The sequence below is a fragment of the Corapipo altera genome, unplaced genomic scaffold (assembly GCF_003945725.1).
Source record: "Corapipo altera isolate COAL_440 unplaced genomic scaffold, ASM394572v1 201, whole genome shotgun sequence".
In the NCBI taxonomy this organism is placed as follows: Eukaryota; Metazoa; Chordata; class Aves; order Passeriformes; family Pipridae; genus Corapipo; species Corapipo altera.
This window is the reverse complement of record NW_020884940.1, coordinates 3,204,798-3,222,187: the sequence shown is the minus strand read 5'-3', so window position 1 is coordinate 3,222,187 and position 17,390 is coordinate 3,204,798. Positions and strand designations below refer to the sequence as shown.

Here is a 17,390-nt window from a genome sequence, read left to right as displayed (position 1 = left end):
GCCCGCACCCCCGGGGCGCTCCGCAGGGGGAGCCCCCCGCGCGCTCCCCGTGCCCCCCCAAAGCCCCAGTGTCCCCTCCCCGGTGTCCCCCCCCCCCGCCCGGTGTTCCCCCCGCACCATGCCCGAGCAGCTCAGCGTGGCCGAGTTCTTGGCCGTGACCGGCGAGGATCTGAGCTCCCCGGCCGCCGCCTTCGCCTCCAAGATGCAGAAGTGCCGGGGGGCGGTGGGGGCTCTGGAGGAGGTGAGCGGGGCCAAAGGGGCTCGGGGGGGGTGGTCGGGCTGCGCACCCCACCTGGGAACACCCCCCCGCACACGTAGGTGCTGATCCCTTGATGCTTGCGCCTCCCTCGGGTTTCTGTTTTTTTGGGGTTCCTCCCCTTCACCCCGACACCCTAAGGCAGGTGCTTTGGGACCCTCGGGTAGGGAAGTTGTTTGCATTTAGTCAGCTGCCCCAGCGTGCGGTTTTCTGGGGGGGGCAAAGCCTGTAGAAATGGGCAACAGTCTTTTTTTAAAGCCTCCTTTAAAGCTCCACGTGCCTCCCTGGGCTGAGATATCCCCCTATGTCCCCGGAGCCGGGGCGTCCCCCTGCATCCCTGGGGCCAGAGCATCCCCCAGTCCGATGATCTGGGCATTCCCCTCTGCCCCTCCTGGGACCAGGGCATCCTTCTTTTTCCCCCGGATCCAGGGTAGACACTCCCTTCCCAGGGGCCAAGGCATCCCCCCAGAGCATCAGCCCCACATCTTCATCCGCTGTCGAGTTCCTGTGCTGCAGCCAGCTCCGATGGGACTCAGGGAGGTTCCCCGAGATTAAAACCATTTTTAGGCTCCCCCCAAAATCCCTGGCAGCGTTTGTGGGAAGGGTGGAGGTGGCGGGGGGTGCCTTCGTCCCCCTTCTCCCGCCTGGAATAAAGGCGGTTTCCAGCTGGTCCTGTGGCTTTTGCCAACTCCTCTTAGCGAAGGAATGGCTTTGAAGGAGAGCCAGGGCTGGCGGCGAGCGGGGGGCCCCAGGTGCCGGGGCTTTGGGATCCCTGGAGGCAGTGGGAGGGGTGTCCTGGGGCTGGAAATCTGAGGACACACCATGGGGCATCCTAGTCTCCACCAGTGCATGCTGGTCACTGCCGTGGATCTCCTACCATGGATCTGCCTCCCAGCTGGGAAGGGGGAGGCAGCTCCAGCCAGGAGGGAGCAGCAGGAATTTTGTTTGGCTGCTCGGAGAGGCTGCGGGTAAAGGGGACTGGGATGGGGGGAGAGGCGTCCCCCAGGAATGGCAGGGGGTCTCTGTGGGGTTGGCTTAGTAAAGCTCCAGTGAGCATGAGAGAGCTGGGAATCGTGACTGGTGTCATGTGCCATGGGGGCCACGGGGCTGAGCCCCCCTGTCCCACTGGAGGCTGCAGGGAGGGGACCAAACCACTGCCAGGCCTTTGGCATCCCCTGTCCCAGCACGAGAGGAAGAGGGAAATCCAACTAAACCAGCTCCACACCACCCTCAGAACCCCGATGGGGCGATAGCATCAGCCAAGGGGGATAATCAGCCCTGGTTTTGGGTGTGTGTGTTAGAGGGAACCGGGCACCTCCAGGCTGGGACAGGGTGACATGGCAGAGGCTGCTGGTGCACCCAGTGGCAGAGCTGGCAGATGAGCTCCCAGCTCCCCCTGTCCCCCAGGGCAGCACCACATCCTGCTCCCAGCCTGGCAGTTTGTCACCCTGGCCCTGGCACCCGCGGCGGCTCCTTCTCCGGGCGGCACGAGCCAGTGCCGGGGGGGGATGCAGAAGAATGGCCCCCATTGAGAATCCTGCCCGGAGTCCCCAGGCTGGAGCCCGGGGATTCATCCCTTCCTCCATCCCACAGGGAATCCCTCCTGTTCCTGGCCCCACTGTCCTCAGCTGCCCCATGACCTGGAGCCCAGGGGTGATGGGTGTTGTGGGGGGCTCCAAACATCTCTGCCCTCCATCCAGGGGGCTGTCCCTGTGCAGCCAAGGCCCGTGTTCCCAGCAGCCAGCCTGGTACATGAGGGATGCCAGTGTTGCTGCTGGGGCAGCAACATGAAGGGATTTCCTCTGCATTTACCACCCCAGTGCCAGGCTCTTCTGCCCTGTCCCCACTGGTAAACTCATGGACCCAATCCCAAAAGCCTTATGTCCATCCCTGCTCCATCCCAGCCCCATATTCAGCCTCCTGCAGCGTGAGGTGGCACCAGGATGAGCTGCCCCATCCTGGACACTCAGAGCAGTTTCTTCCCCTATTTTCCCAGTGATGCATCCAGAGCATCTCATGCTGCCTCAGTTTCCCCTTCTTGTGACTGTGCCAAGTTTGCAACCCTGGAGCATCCAGGCATCCAGCCCCAGCTTCCCCCCCCGAGACAGGGAATCCCTCTGCTCTGGAGGCCTTGGTGTGCTGGATTTGGTGCAGAGAGGGGCCATGGGGGGCTTTGGTGCTCCCCAACATCCTCCCCATTGTAGATGCATTGCAGGACCCCTCTGGGCGGGGGGTTTGGCTCCCACCTCAGCCCCAGTTCTCTCCCAGCCAGCTCATCCTGGCCAAAGCTCATCCACAGCATCCCATCCAATGAGGAGGGCCTGGGAGAGTGGCGCTGGAGCCAGGCTGACCCTGCTGTCAGGAAATCAGGCCTTGACATCAGCCCCAAAACCTTCAGCAGAGCTCAGAGCAGAGAGAGAGCCTCTTTATTGTAATTCCTCCGCGGTTTCATCCCTCGCCCTTCTTGCTGTTCACACCCTCTAAATATTTCCAGCCTGTTATCATGGCTCTGGTACCTGCAGCCAAGCCACCCTTAACCCTTTCCTGTTGCTGTGTTCGACTGCGATGCTGCAGCCCCTTGGCCTGGGGTTGGGCTGGGGTGGAGTTTGCCGTGGTGCTCAGGGTGCAAACGGGGGCTGTGCAGGTAGGGAAGGATGGAGGGACTGGGATGGGGATGGGGAGGGCTCCAAACCAGTGCAGGATGTGGCTGGTGGGGCTGCAGGGAAGCTCACGGTGCTGGGAGCCACAGGCAAGACCCTGCCTGAGCTCGGGGCAGGGGGGATTGTGGAAGGCCACATCCCTGGTTGTGGGGTTGTTGTGGTTTAGCACACAACTGGCACGGGGGTTTATGGGATTTAGGTCGCCATCAGCAGGAGATGAATCCTGGTTTTGGCTCTGTGGGAAGCTGGGCTTGTGCTGTGCCTAGTCCTGAGCTGTGGGGATGGGCTGATGTGATGCCTCCTCGTTAGTTGAAACAGCCCCTGCAAGAGCCAGGGAGGCATTTTTTCTGTGGTTGCTGGAAGCTGCTGGGATCCAAGGAGCCTCTCACCCCCTGCTACCGTCTTGCTCAAACCCTCCTCTCCAGGGGCAGCCAAAGCCCTGCCTGGCAGCAAAGCTACAGAGACCGGCTGGACGCCGTGGCTCCAGCACCCCCAGGATGCCTCCAGCTCCTTTCCCAGCCCTGGGAGTTTGGATCCTGCCCCACACATCTGCATGGCAGAGCTGCAGCCTTTCCAAGGGCCAGCTGGGCTGGGGGAGCTCGGTAACGAGCTCCGTTTGTTTTCTCTCTTTGCTTTCTCAGAGCCTGGATGGGGACCAAGCTGTGCTCCAGAGGATCAGGAAATATGTGAAAGCCATTCACATCTCTGGGCTCAGTGAGTTGGGCTTCAGGAGGGCATCCCTGGACCATGGGGCTGGGGGGGGTTGGGACAGTCCTGTTCTCCACCAACACTGATCACACCGGACAGTGGGGTGGCCATGGGTGCTGGCCAGTGAAAGGCGACGTGGCTGCATGCTAAGGTGCCAAAAATTGCCTTAAGACAATATAAAAAGGGAAATTGAGAACCTTGGGAAGGTTGTTTTGGACATTCCAGTGCTGTCCTGCAGCAGGATCAGCCCAGCTTTGCTATGGAGGGATGGGGAGATGAGTGCTGGGTGCTGGTGGGACTTCACGATGTGACCCAGCAACATGCTAAGGTGCCAGAAAACGTCTGAAATATACATAAAAAGGGAAACTGAGAACCTTAGGAAGGTTGTTTGGGGCACACCACTGCTGTCCTGCAGCAGGACCAGCCCAACTCTGCTATGGAGTGAGGGGGAGGTGGGTGCTGGGTGCTGGTGGGACCTCACGGTGTGACCACGATGTGTCGGGGTGCTGCAGGGCCACCCCATGTCCCTCTCTGGTGTCTCCCCCTACAGCCCACGTGGAGAATGAGGAGCAGTACAGCGAGGCCCTGGAGAACTTTGGCAACAACCACCTCTCCCAGAACAACCACGAGCTCTCCACTGGTTTCCTCAACCTGGCCGTCTTCACCCGCGAGGTCACCGCGCTCTTCAAGAACCTGGTGAGCTGTCCCAAACCCACCTGGATTTGGACGCCCCACCCCACCCCAGTGCAGCCCCCTTCCTCCCAGATGCATGCAGCAATCCCCACCTCCCATCCTGGGGCTCGGGGGCACATTCCCAATGCTCCCAGGCCATCTGATACCCTCATTACTGGATTTACAGCTCATTCCCAGCTCCCCGGGGCCGCTGACTCTGGGATCCCATGGGCAGCTGGGGCTGCTATTTTCAATTTTTTTCCCCTTTTTTCTTTCTTTCTGTTTCGTTTTTTTTTCCTCACTTCAATTGCATCTCTGATCTCGCTTGCCAAGAGTAAATCAAAGCCACGCTGGGCCGTGCAGTGGGGCCGTGGGGAGCAGGCAGAGACGGACGTGAGCGGAGCCGCCGGCGCCTTCCCCACCTCGGGAATGGCTCCGCTGGAAAACTCAGTTCCTGAACGGAGCCGGGTCCGTGCACACCCAGCAGCAAAGCCCCACGTGGCCCCCTCTCCATTCCCTTTCAAATCCCCCTCTCCAAGGGATGTTTTTGGCCCCTGGCTCTGCTCAAGGAGGAGATTGATTTCTGCTGCCCTTCCCCCAGCAAGAATCTCAGATTTTTGGCGTCTTCTCTCCCAGTTACCCCAATCTGGGCCTCCCTGCTCCTCCCCTTCCCCATCCCGCCTGTCCCAGCCCACCCAGACCCCCATGCTCCAGTGGGGCTCTGCAGAACTGTCCTGGTGGAGGAGTCAGATCAGTTTTGGGGGGCCCCCACCTCCTGCCCTGCATGCTGCCGAGCTCAGTTCTGTGCCAGGACCCTCACCCAGATCCCAAAAGCTGTGTTTCCCCTCCTGGAGTCTCCCTGGAGCTGTCAGAAGAAGGGTGCCCCATTCCCACTCGTTTGGGGCCGGTCCTGTGCTCCAGGGCTGGGTTTCTCCCCAGGTGCTGCAGGGGACCAAAACCCTTTAAAAAAAAATCTGGGTGCAGTGGGGAGGTCTCGTGGGAGCTGGAACTGCTCTCACAGCTTCAAAATGGGATGCACAGAGGGATTCCAAGACTCTGGAATGTCTGGAGTAGGCTCCTGTGTCCCCACCGTGGACCCCTGCACGACACTGCCGGGGATGGTGGTGGCTGCTCTGCTGTCCCCAAACCCCAGGAAAGAGGGACATTTTGGGAAGCCCCTTTGACATTGGGGGTGCTCTTTGCATCATGGGGCTGTGGAGGGGCTGGTGGCATTACTGGGTGTGGGGACAGGGACGGGGACAGGGACGAGGTGTCGATGGAGGGGGAACAGTTTTGGTTTTGGCAGCCGCGGTGCTGATGTGGTTTGTGGGAAGGGCCCTGCGTCAGACATCTTGCAGCCAGCTCCAACAAGCCCCAGCCTGCCCCGTGCCTGGATCCTGGATCCAGCCCTGCTTCCAGCCTCTTTAACCCTTCCCAGGGCAGAGATGGAGCTGGAGGGAGGTCCCTGGCACCGGGAAGGACCTGGGGCTCCAGGTCCCCCACCTCCCCCACTGTGGGGTAACCCCATCTCTGCCTTTTGCAGGTGCAGAACCTGAACAACATCGTGTCCTTCCCCCTGGACAGCCTGCTGAAGGGGCAGCTGAGGGATGGCCGCCTGGTGAGTCCCCCCCAGCCCTGTCCCCAGGGTCACCCATGTGGGGACATGCATGCTTGTGAGACCCTGGTACGGGCTCAGCTCGTGCCTGTGGGCAGAAGGAAGGAGCAAGTACCAGGGGCTGGAAGGGAGCAGTGAGGGTTAGGGGTGATGGGAGCAAGGGGTGAAGACCCACTGGGGACATCCCCTGTCCCCAAGGGTGCAGTGATGCAAAGCAAAGCCTTTGGCCACTTCAGTGCCACCAGCTCTGTCACCTTCCCTGACCTTCCCCCCTCCTCCTTTGCCACAGGACTCCAAGAAGCAGATTGAAAAGGCCTGGAAGGATTATGAGACCAAAGTGTAAGGAACACGCTGCCTCCAGCAAAATCTACCTAAATCCCACTCTGCACAAAGGTGTTTTGTCCCTGGAATGGAGTCGGGCACCGATGGTGCCAGTTTGCCACTGGGAAGGCAAAGGGGAAAGGGACAGGGAGAGGGGCTGGAGATGTTTCTCCTGATGCCATTCCCACCGTAGCCTCCAGCATGGGGCACCCCTCAGAGCAGGGATGTCTCCAGCCCACTGCCATCCCATTGCACAGGGGGAAGATGGAGAAGGAGAAGGAGCGATCCCGCCTGGCCGGGGTCATCCAGGCCGAGCCGGCGGCCGCGGAGGTGGCCGAGGACATGCAGAGGGAGCGGCGGCTCTTCCAGCTCCACATGTGCGAGGTAGGGACTCTCCTGGGGGGATACAGGGATTGTTCATCTCCAGGGGGATCGCTCTACTTAACCTCTGTGGGGACACTGGAGCCTGTCCCTGTCCCTGCTACCAAAGCAGCCCCATGTGGGTGCTGTGTGGGACCCTCGGCTGTCCCCATCCCATCCCTGCATGGTCCTGGCTCAGGGATCCTCACCCCATCCCCAGATTGGGGTCCCTGTGGGATGCAGCTTCAAGAACCACCCGTGGTGCCTCATGAAGTCCCCCATGAGGGTGACCCTTCTCTGCAGTGGTCCCACCCGTGTCCTCCCAGCCCCGCTCCTCCCCCTTCATTGAGTGGCATTTGAGGCAAAAAGTGAGTTTTTTGGTTTTGGTTAGGGGGGCTCAGGAGTCACCCCAGATCCCTCTGGCAGTCTCAGTTGCTGTCAGTCCCTGCTCAGGAGGTGAGATGGGAATAGCTGAAGGATGGAGACACAATTCCAGGCCCCCACAGCGAGGAGGAGCCCAGGTGTCCTGGCTCCAGACACTCGGCAGCCCCACAAACCTCTTTAAGGTGACACATAAGAGCAGGGAACAACTCCCCAGTGGGTTGTTCCAGGGCTCTCCCACGTTCCCAAGGGCCAGAACCCGGTGCTGCCTGTGCCCCTCCCAGCAAAGGGCAGGGGGTGAGGGGAGGAGGCTGCGCCCGCCGGGGAGCTGGGACAGGGCCAGATGAGTCACTGCCTTGAATAGCTCCACTGTGGGATAAATAACAGCACATGGAGAGGCGGGAGCTGGAGCCGGGCACGGCGCCTGCGTGCGAGTGGGGCACGTGCACGTGAGAGCTGCTGCTGGCCCTGCAAGTGTGGGGGGGGCAGCTCTTCTTGGGGGGTTTGTGGGACATGTGATGCCCGTGGGTTTATAGGGAAGTGGGTTTTGCTGCTTCCTGGGGTGGGAACGTGGTCCTGTTCCACCCTGCGAGGCGGTCGTGTCTCCCCATCGTGGGCCATCTTGCACCCCCAGGGCTGTGGGTGCAGCTGGATCCGGATCCGGGGGTGCTGGGAGCATCCCTGTGCACCCCAGGGCGTGGGTGGCAGGGCAGGGACATTCCATGGGAGCTGGGCACGTGTGGCCTTTCCCAGGTGGGACTTGGTTCAGGGAGTGCAGTGCTGTGACAGTGACTCAGCATCTCCTGCTTGCACGGGGCAGTTTAACAACCCTCTGCAGCCCAGTGACCCCTCAGGGTGTTCAGAGCACCCAGGGCACCGGGAGACTCCATTCCAGAGGCTCTATCCCAGCATGGAAAGCCCCTGGAGCTCAGGGCTGCCTTCCCCTCCCCTCGCCTCCCGCTCAAAACCATTCCAGCAGCTGGAGAGGAGCTCGCAGGGGGAAAATCTCTTCCCCTCCTCATTTTGCTCAGGGTGAGCGAGACTCTGGGTCTTTCCTTCCCTGCCTGCAGCTGATGGATGGGTTTGATGCACGAAGCTGAAATTCCCCATCCCACGGGACACCTCGGCAGACCTCCAGGGCTGGTGTGCTGCAGGTGCTTGCTGCTTGGAGTCTGATTTTTGGGTCATATCTTATAAAACTTCTGGAATTTTTTTTTTTTCCTTTCCCCTTCACGAGGTGCCTTGAGTTTTGGTTATTTATTAACTCCAGAAGTAATGAGCAGCAGGAGAAGCGTGCTTGGCTGGAAACCCCGGAGGCCTCAGCCCTTGAACTTTCCAGCTCTTGGAGAACTTCCAGAGCCAGGTTTTTTGAGGGTGGTCCCCTGTGAGCTGCCTTCAAATCCAACATCGTGACTCGACTCCTTGAAGCCCAGCCAGTGTTTTAACCCTCCTCCCCGTGTCGGGAAGGGAAACGAGGGCTGGGCAGGCTCTTGCTCTTTCCTCTGGGAATATTTTCAGCTGGTCCTTGTCTCTGTCACCTAATGGGGTGTCTTCTCCTCCTCCAGTACCTGCTGAAAGCCAGCGAGTCTCAGATGAAACAGGGACCAGATTTCCTGCAGAGCCTCATCAAGTTTTTCCATGCTCAGCACAAGTAGGTGCCACCTGGATAAAGGTGGGATTGTTGTCACCTTTGGGAGGTCCCACGAGGGCCTGGGGGCTCCTTCTCCCATCCCAGCTCCATAAAGCTGTTGATGGAAGTGCTGGGCAGAGCCCAGGTTGCATCTGGGGAGTTGGAATGTGCTTTTTGTTGGCTTGAGCAGCTGTAAACGTGTCCATGGGGCTGGGGGAAGGGGGTTGGCTCGGGATATATCAGATGATTTGGTTTCTGGATTAGATTTCCAGGGATGAGTTCAGCTGAGAGGCTCCAGCATCAGCTGTGGGGCTCGTAATGAGGGTGTTTGGAGCAAGGATTAACATCCCCTTGCCTTTCCCATCGCTCCATGAGGCTGGAGTGGGTGCCATCATCCCCTGCAGCTCTCGAGTGGAGAAACTGAGGCAGGGGGGACAGTCCTGCTGGTTAAAGGCATATCCTTGGCTGGGGCTGTGACCCAGAGACCCCCAGATGTGGCCTCCAGCAGAGCTGCTCCCCAGTGAGACGAACTGGGATTGACCAAGAGGCCAATCCTGCACCCCAAACAGCCCAAATATGTGGGGTATCCAGATCCCAAGGCCTTTGGTGGGCTCTGTCCAGATCACAGTAGCCAGGGAGCCACAAAGCAAGGGCAGCTTCCCAGCGAGGGGGTTGCCATGATCTCCTGCCACGTTTCCTCTAAAAAAAAAACCACCCTCTTTTTTAATTGCATCCTCCCTGTCTGCATCTTAATCACCCTCAACAAACGCCCAGTTTCTTCCAAGATGGCTGGAAGGCTGCCCAGAACCTCTACCCCTTCATTGAGAAGCTGGCTGTGTCCCTCCACGCGGTGAGTCCCCCACGCTGCCATCCATCCATCCAGACGTGTCCCATGGGATGCCACCCCCCCTGTGCCCGTGCCAGTCCCTGAGAATGCCCCTGGCTCAGCACAGCAGTGGTGGCAGCTCCTCCCTTTGCAGCTCCACCAAGCACAGGAGGAGGAGGTGAAGCAGCTCACGCAGACCCGCGATTCCCTCCGCAGCATCCTGCAGCTGGAAAACAAGGAGGTGAGACCCCCAGGATGGGCATGGGAGAGCTGGGAAGGAGCATTGGGAGGGTGCTGGCTATGCTGGGGTTAGGTTGGGGATGGGGAGAAGCTAAGGAGCAAAGGGGACATCCATGGGAACAGAGCAAGAGACCTGGGAGATGTTTGGATGCTGGAAGGGCACAGGGGTCTCTGGCATCCTGCTGGACGCTGCACTCCACGTAAGGATGAGGTCACTTGGAGCAGCCACTCCTGCACCTCTCACTTTGCTTTTTAACTGCCTTTTTTTTTTTCAGGAAAACCTGAGCAGGAAGAACTCTGGCAGTGGCTACAGCATCCACCAGCACCAAGGGAACAAGCAGTACGGGACGGAGAAGTCGGGATTCCTGTACAAGAAGAGCGATGGGTAGGGATGAGTGTTATCCCAGAGAGCTCCCAGCTCCATCCCGGTGTTGTTGATGCTCATGGGAGGCCCCAGAGCTGGGATCCCCACAGCCCATAGCTCAGCAGGACGTTCTGTGCTCTGTGAGTTACAGGAAGCACAGCCCCACAGGATCGTGCCAAGGGCTGCCAGGGGAGGTTTGGGATGCGGATGTGGGCGATCCAGGCCGTGAAACCCTCACTCTTCCTCTTCCTCCTCCTCAGGATCCGCAAAGTGTGGCAGAAGAGGAAGTGTGGTGTAAAATACGGCTGCCTGACCATTTCCCACAGCACGGTGAGGAGCGGGGTGGGGCTGCAGCCCTGACCCTTCTTTGTGCAGCCTTGGTGTGTCCATTGTCCATTGGATTTCAGATCCCTTTCTTTCAGGTTTAGTTTTTTCCCAAACTGGTCTCAAATCTGCCTGGCTTAGAATTTAGCTCAAGATGGGACTGGAAAGCCTAAAGGGGATCCCCCATGTCTGACCCGGGTCCGTGGGAGGGAAGGGGGGGTTGGTTGGGGCAGCGAGTTGGGCGATGAGGGTCCAGACAAGCCCAGAAGGGGCTGGGGTGGGTTGGGAGGGAGGTGCTTCCCCCTGGTGTTGGAGGCTGGAAACTGCGGCAGGGACCGAGGACGTGGGCCAGGGACATCTCAGAGCCCTGTTCTCCTGCAGAGGGACCCTGTTCTCCTGCAAAAGGTCAGACAGGGTCCGACTCCCCTGGTTATCCCAAGAGGAACTGTCTGTGCTGGTGGTTGTCCCCCCACAGTTGCCGTCAGAGATGGTGATGGCCAATCCCTTGGTGATGCCCATCCCACCCCTCCCAGTCCTTTAACCCCTCTCCATCCTCTCACCCTGCAGATTAACCGTCCCCCTGTCAAGCTGAACCTCCTCACCTGCCAAGTGCGGCCCCACACCGAGGAGAAGAAATGCTTTGACCTGGTGACACGTGAGTGCCCAGGGCAGGGTGCCATGGCTGGAGGGGGTGTGTTTGACCCTGAGACAGAGGCTGTGGTGGGAGCTCTCCCTTTCTGGAGTGGGTTTTCCCTGTGAAACCCTTTTAACCTGGCTCTGGGTGCCTCCCTGGCTGTCTTTACAGAGGAAGGACCAACCTCTCCAAGATCGAGAAAGCTCAGACAAAAAGAAGTTGTGACAGGGCTCAGGTGATAGGAGAGTGATGTGCAGTAATTTAATTTTTAATTAAGCAGCTCCTTTGGAGAGATTTTAGCAGATTCTTGCTGTCCTGGGCATCCCTGAATCATAGAATGACAGAATCCCAGAATGGTTTGGGTTGGAAATGACCTTAAAGCCCATCTTGTTCCACCCTCTGCCAAAGGCAGGGTCACCTTCCCCTAGGCCAGGTTGCTCCAAGCCCAGTCCAACCTGCCCTTGAACACTTCCAGGGATGGGGCAGCCACAATTTCTCCCCCTTCCCTTCTCTCCCCATCCCTGCAGACAACAGGACATATCACTTCCAAGCGGAGGACGAGCAGGAGTGCGTCGTGTAAGTGCCACAGCCCATCCCCACTCCATGAGGTGCCAGGTCCTGCTCTGCCTTTCCCATCCTCCTCCTCCTTCTCCTCCCTCCTGCCCAGGTGGGTCTCAGTGCTGCAGAACAGCAAGGATGAAGCCCTGAGCAACGCCTTCAAGGGGGATGTGGGCAGCGGGGCAGCGGCGGGCGCCGGGGTGGACGGCGGCATCCAGGAGCTCACCAGGCTGGTCATCAGCGAGGTGAAGAACATGCCAGGGAACAAACAGTGCTGTGACTGCGGGGCCCCGGGTACGTCAGGGTGCCCCCCGCCCCCCCCGGGTGTGGGTGTGGTACCCACGGGGGTCACAGCATCCTGTGTGATGCTGAGCCCCCCCTGTGCTGCTCCCACCGCAGACCCCACGTGGCTCTCCACCAACCTGGGCATCCTGACGTGCATCGAGTGCTCCGGCATCCATCGGGAGCTGGGTGTGCATTATTCCCGCATCCAGTCCCTCACCCTGGATGTCCTCAGCACCTCTGAGCTGCTGGTAAGCTGCTCCCTGAGCCTGGAGGTCTCGTGGCCATTGGGAATCGCCCTCTGGGGCTCCCAAACCTTCTGGGATCCAGAGTTCATTCTTCCTCCTCTGTCCCCAGTTTGCTCCAGTGCTTGCTAACTTGCCCCAGTTTCCCCAGTGTGGTGGTTTGGGCAAGGGAGGGGCCTTTACAAACCTATTTCCTAAGGAGGGGGATGCTGGAACTGCTCCCTCCTAAACCAGACTGCCATGAAAGATCACCCCTAGGGGAGGTGCTGCTCTAGAAAAGTCCTGGGTGGATCCAGTGGATTCCTTCCCTCCAGGATGTGATCTGGCTGGGGCAGGGGGAGTGTGGCCAGGAGGGCTTGTCTGCCCCCATCCCTCTCTTTCCATAGCTGGCTGTCAGCATTGGGAACACCCGTTTCAACGAGATCATGGAGGCCACGCTGCCCACACAGGACTGTCCCAAGCCCTCAGCTGGCAGTGATATGTGAGTTGGGTGTAGGATGTGGGCTCAGGTTGGGCTAGGGGGAGGAGGAGGAGGAGGAGGAAAAGGAGTGCATGGTGTGTGGTCTGCCCTTGCTTCCATGCAGTCCAGGGATGTGAGAATGGAGGATCCTGATGAAATCACCTGGATTTTGGTGGGGGATCTGCGCCTCTCTGGAGTTTTCCCCTTGATCCCGGGGCTTCGGGAGAAGGGAGGAGCTCAGGGTGCCCTTGGCTGTGGTGGGAGCTGGAGGGTTCTGGTCTCCATGCCCACCCAAGCCCCCTTCCCCCAGGGCTGCCCGCAAGGAGTACATCGTGGCCAAGTACATGGAGCGTCGCTACGTCCAGAAAAGCAGCCGGGACGATCCCCACCGCCTCTGGGAAGCCATTCGTGCCCGGGACCTCCTGGCCCTGCTCCAGGCCTTTGCTGAGGGGCACGACCTGGCCAAGCCCCTGGCCAGCCCTGAGGGCCAGGTGAGCCCCACACTTAGCAGCGTGGATGGATTTGCCCCCTTTGGGTGCCTGTGCTTGGAGTTTTCTTGGGCTTTGGGTGGAGAGGTGCCCCTGGGAAGATGAGCATGCCTCAGGTCCAGCTTTCCTCTCTCCTTCAAGTCGTGGGAGATGAGAGCATCCTTGAGTTCAGCTCTGCTTTTCCCTCTGTGTCATGGAAGATGAGCATCCTTGGGTCCAGCTGTCCTCTCCCCTCCATCCTGGGGGAGATGAGCACCCCGAGGCTCATCTCTCCTGTCCCCTCTCGTGGCAGGAGGCAGGTGAGCTGGCGCTGCACATGGCCGTGCGCCACGCCGACAGATCCTCCCTGCCCTTGGTGGACTTCATCATCCAGAACGGGTGCGTCCCCAAGTGCTCCCGGTGTCCCCTGCCCTTTCCCCCACGGGAGGAGTGTGCAGGAGGCCTGTGTGCTCTCAGGCCTTGACTCTCCTGCCGGTGGCCCTGCAGGGGGACGCTGGACCGGGTGACGCAGGACGGGAACACGGCCCTGCACTACAGCGCGCTCTACAACCAGCCCAACTGCCTCAAGCTGCTCCTGAAGGGCAAAGCCGCCTTCACCACGGGTACGGGGCTGGGATTGGGGGTTTTGGGGGTCTCTGGTGGGAGGGGCAAGGCTGTAACCTGGATCTGTCCCCCTTTTGTCCCTCGGGCAGTGAATGCGGCAGGTGAGACGGCTCTGGATGTGGCGAGGAGGCTGAAGCACAGCGAGTGTGAAGAGCTGGTAGGTGTGATGGAGGGATTGGGGGAGATGGCTTGGGATGGAGAGAGGGGACCAAAGCACCTGGGGAGGGCTGGCATGGAGGTGGGAGGCTGCTGGGGCCTGTTCCCTCTCTGCCAGGACTCCTCTGACCTGTCCCATCCACCTGGCAGCTGGAGCAGGCACAGGCAGGGAAGCTCTCCCTGCAGATCCACGTGGACTATGACTGGGAGCCACCCTCAGAGTTCCCTTACGACAGTGAGGACGAGCTGGAGGAGAAGGTACCTCTGGGAGGGGGCAGCACATCCTGTGACAGAGATCCCACATCCCCAGTGGGGGGACTGGGGGAGTGCAGACCCTTTTTTGGGGCTGGTGGCAGTGGGGCATCCCTGGACCCACGTGCCTGCCCCCAGGTGAGCCCCCTCCAGCGCTCCTTCAAGGGCACGTCCCCGCTGGCCGCCAGCCCCCCGCCCGCCTGCCCCCAGACCCGCTGGAGCTGCGTGGGGGGCATGGACATCACCAACAAGACCTACGAGAGCATCCTGGTGCCCTCCCGCCCCGCGCCCCGCCGGGCCCACAGCGAGGAGATCCCCCCGCCGCTGCCCCTCAAAAACCCCACACGGGGCGGCTCCCGCCCCAAACCCAGCCACAGCCCCACCGGTGAGTTGGGGGGCAGGGTGTCACCGTGGTGGGGTTCTCCTTTCAGCAGGACACCGATTTATTGTCCCCGTTGTGTGTGTGTGTCCCCCAGAGCGCCCCGAGCTGCCCCGGCAGGCGTCAGAGCCGCACTTCTCCGGGCCGGCGGAGGCACCGCGCAGCCTCCCCTCTGCCAGCAGCACGGGTGCCCTGGATGGCACCCCTGGCCCCCCGGCCCCCGGCACCCGCAGCCCCACCGAGAGCCGGCGGGCAGCCTACTGGGAGACCCGCTCCGAGAGCGATGCCAGCAGCACCCGGAGGGGGCCGGAGCTGAACCCCCCGCCTGGGCAGCCCCCGCCGGGCAGCACAGCCCCCGACATCCCCCCCGTCAAGTTTGGGTAGGGACCCCCCCACCTCCAGGCTGGGGGTGCACTGGGTGTTGGGGGGGGGGGGGGTCATTGTGGTGGTTTGGTTTCAATTGCCCCTTGTGGAGCAAAGGGGTTCCCACCCCCTGGAGACCCCAAAGGAGTTGATGCTGCCACTGGGATGCAGGATGGGATAAGAGCAGCCATGGGGGTGATGGGTTGTCCCTGGAAAAGGTGATGCAGATTATTTGGGGGTGACACCAAGACCCCCATGCAAATTATATTATTGTATAAAAATTTATGTAACAGTATAGATGCATTTTTATATAATATATAATGATATTTATATATTATATAAAATATTATATGTTTTTTTCTCTCTTTTGGGAAAATGGGGTGGGACGGGCTGGTTTGAGGGAGTTTGGGTGCTGGGGTCCCTCCCTCTCCATCACCATCCAGGGGGATGTGGGTGAGACCCTGCTCCCTTGGGTCCCATGGGGGAGCCCTGACCCTACTGAGGCTTCCCAGGGAGGAGGACAGGGAGGGGGAAGGCACCAGTAGGGAGGGGGTGACACTGTCCCCACTGTCCCCCACAGCTCCGAGAGCACCCGCTCGTACCGGCGCATCGGCGGTGGGGTGGGCAAAGCGGGGTCGGCCGTGTCCCCCCAGAGCCCTGGTGGCCCCGAGGACCCCGCTCTCAGCAAGGTGCCCCCTGTGCCCATGCCCAGGAGATTTGCTCCGGTAGGTGCCACGACTTGGGGGGGGTGTCACCCTCTGCATCCCCAAGCATCCCTGCTCTCCTTATCCTGGGGCTGCAGAGGGAGGGATCAGGGGTGTCACATCCCTGCACCCCTCTTGGGAGCGACTTTGGGGGGGTCTTTCACCCACTTTTCACCCCGTTTTAGGCCAAGGGGAGGCAGAAGCGGGTGAAGGCGGTGGCTGACTGCAAGGGGGACAAGGCCCGGGAGCTGACCTTCTCCAAGGGAGAGGTGATCGTGGTGACACGGGAGGAAGATGAGCAGAGCTGGGTGAGTGTCACCATGGCACAGGTGCTGGGATCCTGATCCCGGTCCTTTTTTCCCTCTGGAGGTGGCTGGGGCATTCCTGGGGGGCATGGATGGGGGAACCCTTTGCCCATCTGCGCATGGAGTAGGGCTGGGAAGGCTTCAGCTGCTGTGTCACCCTGGCTTAGCCTCTCTAAATTCCCCTGGGAATTGGGATATCAGCCTCAAAGCTTCTCCCATGCCTGAGATGGGACTCCCACCCCCTAACCCCCATCTCTGCACCCCAGGTTGGCTTCATCGAGGGTGACGGCTCCCGCACCGGAGTCTTCCCCGCCAGCTTCGTCCACCTCTTGCAAGACTGACCGGGCAGTTTGCCACTGTCCCCTCGGCCAGGACCAGAGGCAGCTCCCTGCTGGGGGCTCAGCAGAGCCAGACCACGAGGGACACATGCCCAGGACCCTGGCATGGGAGCACTGCCCTCCAAGGGGGCTCAGAGACCACCCACTGGGAAACCCGTCCATGGAGGGCAGCGCTGGGGAGCTGAGGGGCAGAGAATGGACACGCTCGCTGCATTGGTGGGCTGAGGTTTCTGTGCCAGCCCCTGCTCCTGCTGCTCTCCTGTCCTTCCCAGGGGCTCTGCTCATCCCCAGGGATTTCTTCTCCCTTCCTCTGCAAGGACTTGGGGATGGGGGATCTCCACCCTCTGCCAAGTAGTCATGGAGCCCCCTCCCCAGCCTGAGGGGAGCAGGGCTGGGGGGCAGCCGTTTCCCCCCGAGCCTCCTTCTGTACCCCAACTGTGAAACCTTTGGGATGGGCAAGAAGTAGGAGAGGGCTCTTGCCCTCACCTGGCTGGGCTGGGCTCCACCCCAGACTTGGAGCTGCCTGGGCTGGTGGGGCTTGGGGATGCTCCAAAGCTTCCCCAAAACTCTAGTGAAATACCATTCCCTGATTTGGGGGGGGTAGGAGTTGAAGTGGCACCACAGAGCCCCTGCCCCATGTCCCTCACCTGGGGTGGGTGCTGGATCACCGCCCCAGCCTTGGGGGCCTCTCCAAGGGAGTTTTTGCATTATTTTTCTGGGACCAACATCCCCTTGTGCCAGTGTCCCTTGGGACCCACCTGCCTCTGTACCCCCCCAGTTTACCCTCTCCCCCTTCTCATTTCTGTGTCAAATGTTTCATCTCAAAAAACAGTCTTTTTTTTTTTAATGTTTTCTGTCTCTGATTTCTAATAAACCATTGTTTTTGTAAGGACCTGGTGCTTGGGTGGGGGCAGGGCTCGGCAGGGCTGTGCTGGGCATCAAAACCTGCAGGAGGAGTTGGGATGTCATTTATCATCACACAATCATGGAATGCTTTGTTTTGGAGAGGACCTTAAGGATCATCTCCTTCCACCCGCTGCCACGGGCAAGGTCACCTTCCCCTAGACCAGGTTGCTCCAAGCTCCGTCCAACCTGACCTTGAACACTTCCAGAGCTGGGGTGTTCTCAGTACTGGAATATTCTAATACGTGGAATATTCCAATGTGTCGGGATATTCCAGTGTAGAAGAATTCCACGTATATTGGACTATATGGAGTATAAAGACACCCCCCCCCCCCCCCCCCCCCCCCCCCCCCCCCCCCCCCC

General features: G+C 60.2%; 1 protein-coding gene across 1 annotated transcript; it reads left to right on the top strand.

The window, feature by feature from the left end:
- The first annotated feature begins 34 nt into the window (after positions 1-34).
- On the top strand, positions 35-17,013 carry ASAP3 (ArfGAP with SH3 domain, ankyrin repeat and PH domain 3). The gene is made up of 26 exons (XM_027661174.1): positions 35-241; positions 3,558-3,630; positions 4,175-4,320; positions 5,840-5,914; positions 6,201-6,250; positions 6,490-6,616; positions 8,539-8,624; positions 9,378-9,453; positions 9,584-9,670; positions 9,945-10,054; positions 10,294-10,363; positions 10,925-11,012; positions 11,519-11,567; positions 11,659-11,843; positions 11,949-12,082; positions 12,463-12,557; positions 12,847-13,027; positions 13,317-13,402; positions 13,511-13,626; positions 13,717-13,784; positions 13,934-14,041; positions 14,174-14,420; positions 14,512-14,794; positions 15,358-15,502; positions 15,667-15,789; positions 16,053-17,013. The coding sequence occupies exons 1-26, from the start codon at positions 119-121 to the stop codon at positions 16,125-16,127; spliced, it is 3,006 nt and encodes a 1,001-aa protein (XP_027516975.1). The 5' UTR covers positions 35-118; the 3' UTR covers positions 16,128-17,013.
- Positions 17,014-17,390: the final 377 nt, after the last annotated feature.

Excerpts from the sequence above, each read along its gene's own strand:
- ASAP3 (XM_027661174.1), top strand. The coding sequence starts at position 119 with ATGCCCGAGCAGCTCAGCGTGGCCGAGTTCTTGGCCGTGACCGGCGAG. Across the intron at positions 11,568-11,658 it reads GACGAGCAGGAGTGCGTCGT|GTGGGTCTCAGTGCTGCAGA; the intron begins GTAAGTGCCACA and ends CCTCCTGCCCAG. Across the intron at positions 14,795-15,357 it reads ATCCCCCCCGTCAAGTTTGG|CTCCGAGAGCACCCGCTCGT; the intron begins GTAGGGACCCCC and ends TGTCCCCCACAG.